The following is a 7,426-nucleotide window of genomic DNA, read 5'->3' as shown; positions in this document are numbered from 1 at the left end:
CTGATTTGCAGTTGTAGGTAAGCCTTTCTCTAACTGTATGTTGGCATTGTCAGTGATGGAAGTAGTACTTGTTTCTCCAGTAAAAATACTAATATGACTAAGGGCTTTTTTTCTATTTTTTTTACTCTTTCAGATAAACTATTTAGAGTGGCATTAAAATACTAGATTTTGTTAAGAGTCAGAAACATAAAGCAACACTGAACCAAACAAAAACAACCTAATATATACGACTTTCAGCGATTACCTTAACTGAAATTTACTCCAGTTATTATGTTATGTTTTTTTTTTTTTATTTGTTATTTGCAAGAATTAAAATATTTGCACTGTAAGAACAGAGTTATACAAAGCCTTAAAAAAGAAACAAAAATAAATAACATATTTACGTTTGGACCAGACAAAGTGGGGCTCAAATCACCCCTATGATGATGACAAAGCAAGGACCACGGTTTCTCCTGCCCGGACGTGGGTCACCGGGGACCCCCTCTGGAGCCAGGCCTGGAGCTGGGGCACGAAGGCGAGCGCTTAGTAGCCGGGACTTTGCCCATGAGGCCCGGTTGGGCACAGCCCGAAACGGTAACATGGGCCTCCCCTCTGTGGCTCACCACCTGCAGGAGGGGCCATAGGGGTCGGGTGCATTGTGAGCTGGGCGGCTCCCAGAGGCAGGGACCCTGGGGGTCTGATCCTTGGCTGCAAAAGCTAGTTCTAGGGATGTGGAATATCACCTCTCTGGTGGGTAAGGAGCCTGAGCTGGTGCGCGAGGTTGAGGGGTTCTGGCTAGATATAGTTGGACTCACCTCAATGCATGGCTTGGGCTCTGGAACCACTGTCCTTAAGAGGGGCTGGACCCTCTTCCATTCTGGAGTTGCTCCGGGTGAGAGGCGCTGAGCACGTGTGGGTATGTTCATTGCCCCCCGACTTGGCGCCTGTACGTTGGCGTTTACCAACATAAAGTGGACCAGTGGACCAGCTCTACACCCTCTTCGGGGTCTTTGAGGGGGCATGGGAGTTTGCCCAACCAATCTACATGTGTTTTGTGGACTTGGAGAAGGCATTCGACCGTGTCCCCCGGGGACTCCTGTGGGGGGTACTCCGGGAGTATGGAGTGCCAGACCCGCTTGTACGAGCTGTCCGGTCCCTGTAAAACCGGTGTGAGAGCTTGGTCCGCATTGCCGGCAGTACATCTAGGACACGCTGGACAGACTACATCTCTCAGCTGGCCTGGGAACACCTCGGGATCCTTCCGGATGAGCTGGTGAATGTGGCCGGGGAGAGGGAAGTCTGGGTTTCCCTGCTTAGGCAGCTGCCTCCGCAACCCTAGTGGCAGAAAATGGATGGATGGATGGATATTTACATTTGGCTGCTAAAAGTCGCAAGGGTCATATTCTTCATCCAAGTACATAAACTAGGACCACACAGAAATGTGCTTTCTCTGTTTATTTGCATGCATATCTAAGTGGATATAGATCATTGAAGTAACTGGTTTTGGTCTGATTAGTGCTGTTGCGTTACATAAGATATACTTGTGCATGTTTGAAACAGTGTTATTGGTCAAGTATGTAGATGTGCTGCTTTTAAATTCCATCTACAAAAAGCAACGAGTGTTTGAGTTGGAGGGGAAAAAAACATTTATTAAAATGTGTGCTTTGTGTTTAAACTGGAATCAATATGATGATCCTTACTATTAAACAAGATCAGTTTGAGAGTTGTCTACACAAGACTAACTGTCCCTTTGGTATCTATACTTGTTATAGAAAGGAAAACCTTCCCAAGAACAAACCATATTTTATGGCAATCTTGACTTTTCATGATCTACTTTTGACAGATTCATTTTGAGTATTGTGACATATGCATGCACTGTTTTTTCTTTATGTCTCAGAGAAAATGCAACATTGCTATAAAATAGATGGTATTGTGCTGAACTGCAAAAAGAAGAAGCCAATACTTAGTATACCTGGGTGTTTCAGTTTAAAAAAATATTTGTTCCAAGAATTAGATAAAATCAAATCAGACCACATCATTGCAAAATAAAAAAGAACAAAAAAAAGAAATGAACACTTAGAGTTCAGTTCTACTAATTTACAGACATCTAGTTATCAGCACTATGATGCAAACTACACTGTAAATTAGAAAGTTGTGTATTAAAGGAACAACCAGGTTATTAAGTGGAAGTCTTAGTATTATTGTGTAAACTAAAATGATGGGGAAAAAAAAGGGGGTCAATTTTTTTTTTATTTTTCTAAATTACAAAAGAGCTCAAACGGTCCAACCCTCCCACCCATCCAGCATGACTGTCCTGGTTGACCTCCACAGGGTACTATGATATCAGTGTCTAGGCTTCCTCATCCTCGCTTCCTGCCAGGCTACTATCAGTAGAGTCCACTTCCTCCTCCTGCTGCGGTTGCTCTGAGGACTGCGGTTCTGTTTGAGGCTGCTGCTCGGGCTTTGTGGGGTCTGTGGCCGTGCTGCTCTCTGCTGATTTGCTGCCGTTGTTTTTCTGTTGTTCTTGATTGCCTCCTTCCAAAAAAGTGGACCATCCCTTTAGCCGCTCCTCTCGTTCGCGTGTCGTCTCTTCAATCTGCAGAAACAGAAAATGGTGTGAAAGATGCTAATTCTGTCCATGTGTAGTGTCTGAGTTGATCTTTTAGTTTTGTCATTTAGCATATTGGTTTCAAATCACAGACAAAACATTAAATTGTCTCCAACAATCAAAGCTAAAAGTTTGGAAAAACACATTTATTAGACTTATGTAAATAAGCTATTCAGCCTCAGAATGGGCACATCTGGTTTGATCCAAATTTGCCAAATATGTTTGGCAAAAGAGAAGAATTTCACAGCCGTGCAACATTTACAGGCAGATTGTTGCTGTTTTGTGATTCAAACAGAGACCCCGAAACTTCAGTACCTTTATCTGCTCATTTTTGTTGCATAACAAATAATATCTGTCACATAAGGCAGTGGAAAAACAGGTGAAGATAACACACATCTCAGAAGAGCATTGCTGGGGGCGGGACTGAAAAGGTAATATTAGATAAAAAAAAGTATAGTCCACACACCAGAAGCTGCTCCTTAAAAAGTTTAATGTGTGTTATGCTTTGGGAGTCTGTGGAAGGGCAGGCGCCCACAAAATAGACATAAAAAAATTTTCTGGTGTGCGGACTATACTTATTTATCTGACATAAGTAAGTGTAAACTCACCTACATAAGTAAAATGACTGTTTTGTTAACACAGTCCTAGAACACCACATTTTTACCACATCTGTGTTTACATGGTGACCATGTACATCTTCCACATAGCAGTTCACTAAAAATCTCACCTGATAATCTGTTACTCCATCCCACAGCAGTGCAGACAGCTGCCTTCCTCCAAACCAGCGACCATTGAAGGAAAGAATACAAGCATCAGCTTGCTCAGTCTCTTTGAATGCAACTGATGCAACCCCATCTGGGTGTCTCTGAAACACAAACACCTCTTATGTATAATCTCCCTAATTCAACTAAAACCATTCGACCCAGACTTCAAAACAGCGCTAATTAAACTCACATCAAAAAGGATGACCTTCTTAACTTCTCCAAACTTCTCACACTCTGTACGCAGATCGTCACGGTACTCATTCAGCACCAGAGGGTCTTCCTGCAAGAGCCAGCCCACAGGGAAAAGAGATCAGGACTCACAACGTAGAAATATATGTATAGAAACAATGCGAGTTCATTAATGGGTTCCTCACTGCACCTCAAAGTCACTGGGATGGAACATGTTTCTGATGATGACAACTTTTTCGTGCCTCTTCCTTGTTTCTCCTTGCTTCTCAGGCCTCCAGTCCAACTGTCTACATGAACAAAAGCACAGGTAAAAACTCATCAGTTAATAAGCGTTCAATTATCTAGCAGCTCCCTCTGCATATGCATGCCACCACTTTCAGTTTTCTCCTCAGTTAGTGAACAAGTTTTAAAGGGTGTTTGAAGAAATGTTGTATTTTTAAACTAGAGGCACAGACGTGCATGGGGGTTAGAAGGCTCAATATGGCACATTTAATGATTAATCAATATCTACACACCAAAAACATCACTAAGTCACAATCATTTTTTTAAAATCACAACTCAGCTCAATATCTTCAATACTTACAGCTTATAAATTGAAAAAGTTCTCACCAAAATATAGTACATTATGTACTCATATATAATTTAAATACAATATAATTTACTTTATACTCCAGTGAAAACTAATTCACGCTGCACTCTGAATTAGAATACACTACCGTTCAAAAGTTTGGGGTCACTTTGCCATGGGATTCAATAGGGAAGTGACCCCAAACTTTTGAACGGTAGTGTATCTGTAACAGTGAATTTGAAATGAAAGTTTTTACATGAGACACTACAGACCAAAATCATCTATTTTTAGTTCATTGTCAGTTTTAAGATTATGGACTATTAACTTTCCATTTCTTCTTTCAGACTAATAGAGAGAAAATATAAAAAATAAACATTTTGGTATTTTTGTCACCTTATGCAAAATTAGTACATGAAAGTTCTAAAAGTTTCATGAGGGTGAAAGTTTTAGACAGTTCACCAGCAGAATCTACCTTCTAACTTTAAATTATTCTTTTATATTTTCTAAATACATAAATTGTTCAGTTTAAGGTGAAAGGCAATTATTAGAATATGTGAAATTTATACTTTATATTATTTTAGCCATGACAACAGCATCTTTGAAGAAATTTCTTTATCTTATTTTACAAAACTGAAACTTATTAATAATCAGATTTATATTATCAATACATTAAATGATGATTTTTATGTTGTTATTGTGTGTGTGTGTGTGTGTGTGTGTGTTAGTCCCACAACTGTTAAAAATATACAGAATTTTATCCTGTTGCTATATTTACAGCCTAGTTCTGGCATATGAAGCCACCAGTGGTTTAAAACTGTGCATAAAAAAAGTTTGTTACAGATTAGAAGCTTTGTATATTTAATCATTTTTAAACAACTAGTTTATTCATTTGAAAAAAAATCCTTTTACAGTGTTTTGACCCATTTTGGGGTGCCTGTATCTGTCAGAAGTGTGTAGATAAACTACATGCCTATACTCATATAAAATGCTTCTATGTAGCCTTTGGTGTGACTTGGCAAATAAATCACTCTATTAATTAAAAAGTTAAATTTAGTTAAGCTGGAGACATTTCAAATATTAACTATTAGATGCCACAGAGCCCTTCTATGCTGAGTGAGATGTTAAATTAAAGAATAGTAAATGGAGTTTACCTTTGCTGCTGCTGCAGCTTCTTTCTGTAATCTTTGCTTTTCTTCTTCTTCTTGCTGGCATCATATTGACCCTTGAGTTCAAACCGTGCTGCTTCCACGTGGAGTCTATAACCTCGGACCTCTGACTCATCAATCAGACGCATGGCCAGTGCTACTGATTCTTTCTGCAAGGACCCATAAACCCACAGACACGGACATTGTTCCGTCACTGGAGTGTAATTAACACAAAATAATAGTTGCACTTTAAAAGATACTAACCTTGAGATAGCAGCAGAGGCCATCTCCCTTCAGATTTCCTTCTTTGTCCTTGTAAAGTTTGATTTTGTACTCTTCGGTAATGGGGTCCCGCATGACAATACCACATTTCGACATTAACTCAGCAAACTCATCGGGAGTGATATCTGGAGGCAGGCCTAAGGGGAAAAAAATCAGGAAAAACATCAGAAAAAAAATTGGACAGGATAATCTGAGTTAGATAGACGATTACTGGAAGTACATACCTGACACATAGACGTTTGTGTTCTTGTTATCATCAATATCAAACCATCCTAAAAGCACAGAAAACAAAAAGAACTTATTAAAATCAGTGTTTATTTAAACTTGATCTGCACATAAACCATTAATATATACATTATAATGAGAAAGGGGTGTTTTAAGTGTGCTTGTATATTTGTTACTGCACTGTTTGTAGGTGTCAGTGTACCTGGGTCTGCTTTTCTTTTCTCCCCTTTCTGCTTGGTCTCTTTAGTGGATGTCCCATGCTGGTCTTGGATTGGATTTGGGGCAGAATCTATGGATTTCTCCTTTACTGGTGGCTTGCTGTTTGGTTCAGGAGCAGGTGGATCTGAGCTGCTCACTGTTGCCTTGTTTGCATCTGGACCTCCTTCCTCAGTGAAGCCATAGTTGGCCTGGTAAGCTGCAATAAAGTCCTCTGTTACCTAGAGAAACAAAGCAAAACTGCTTAAAATGAACCCAAAGAACGTTTGAATAATGTTGCTATAGCTCAGAAAAGCTGTGGTAATTCACAGTAAATATTCAACAAACAAAAAATTGTAAAGACCAGATGGATTAGTAAACACATTACAGTTGGTACAGAGATTAGGCCAGTATACTGCACACTGCAAAGTGAGCCAAGAAAAAAATAATATCAATCACAACAAGTATTTTAAAAGCCACTTTAATGCAAATCTCTATAAAAGAGTTGCAAGAAAAACATGAAGCCCAGAGACCAGATCCTCAAGGGCTATTAAAATGTGATATAAGAAAGGCTGAGAAGTAAAAGGGGTTTTTACCTTAGGAAACCAAGCTTTTTTTTCAGGGTCCCAGTCATACACAGTCCCATCCTCTGGATCAGTGTAAGTGAAGGGGTCAGAACCATCTTCTTTTCTCTGCCCATAGAGTTCCTGCATCCGCAGCTGCTCCATAAACTCCTTGTTAGCGTCCGATTCACTACTCATCTACAACAATGTAAAATATCATATTACTCTGGTAAGCAAGCCATTGTTTTTGAAGTAATATTATTTACCAATATTAACATGTCAGAAATTGGGCATTTGACAACTATCCACAAATCATAAGTAAAGGGAACTAAGGAAAGCGAGTCGGTGTACTGTCAAGCTGTAAGTTTGCCTTCAGTACTGTTAAATAAAATCAATTAATGTATTTGCTTCGGCAAGAAGATGCCGTTATAACGTAGCTTACAATTGATCTAAAACTGCAACACACATGTAAACAAACTAGCAACTAGCTAATTGCACACTGCTACAGTCGTGTACCATACAGTTACTTGCTCGTGACACTATGACTAATAAAAGTATAAGAGTTTGGCTCCGGGTTGGTTAGCTCATAAGGAATATCTAGCACATTGTTAAAGTTCTGGTTCAGTTCTAATTATAACTATTAACTCATTCACATGTACGACCTATGAGTAGAGAGGTTAGTAAGTTGGTTTATGTTAGCCAATGTGGCTAGCGTTACCTTTAAAAACAAATGGACGATGCAACCTGCACTGAGACAAAATAAATTCCTGCAGTCGTACTTTTTCACAGATCCAACTCGTTTTTTTTCTGTGCGTCTTGCAATGTTTTAGACTGTTTAGAATTATTATATGTTATTTCCAAAATAACATTATTTACAGCCTGCTAACGTTTGGATTACCACCAGTCCG

At 39.3% G+C, this 7,426-nt stretch overlaps 1 protein-coding gene across 1 annotated transcript; it reads right to left on the bottom strand.

Annotated features, from left to right (window-relative positions):
* Positions 1–1,474: 1,474 nt before the first annotated feature.
* On the bottom strand, positions 1,475–7,423 carry htatsf1 (HIV-1 Tat specific factor 1). Its single transcript, XM_042008214.1, has 10 exons — positions 7,237–7,423; positions 6,552–6,716; positions 5,963–6,197; positions 5,760–5,807; positions 5,518–5,672; positions 5,260–5,423; positions 3,731–3,827; positions 3,542–3,631; positions 3,315–3,452; positions 1,475–2,575 (listed from the first exon to the last, which is right to left on the bottom strand). Exons 2-10 carry the CDS (start codon positions 6,714–6,716, stop codon positions 2,330–2,332), a joined length of 1,338 nt encoding a protein of 445 aa, XP_041864148.1. The 5' UTR covers positions 7,237–7,423; the 3' UTR covers positions 1,475–2,329.
* Between the last annotated feature and the right edge of the window lie 3 nt (positions 7,424–7,426).

Source organism: Melanotaenia boesemani, chromosome 15, assembly GCF_017639745.1.
Source record: "Melanotaenia boesemani isolate fMelBoe1 chromosome 15, fMelBoe1.pri, whole genome shotgun sequence".
NCBI classification, from domain to species: Eukaryota; Metazoa; Chordata; class Actinopteri; order Atheriniformes; family Melanotaeniidae; genus Melanotaenia; species Melanotaenia boesemani.
The sequence above is the reverse complement of the archived record's forward strand: the minus strand, read 5'-3'. Positions and strand labels throughout refer to the sequence as shown.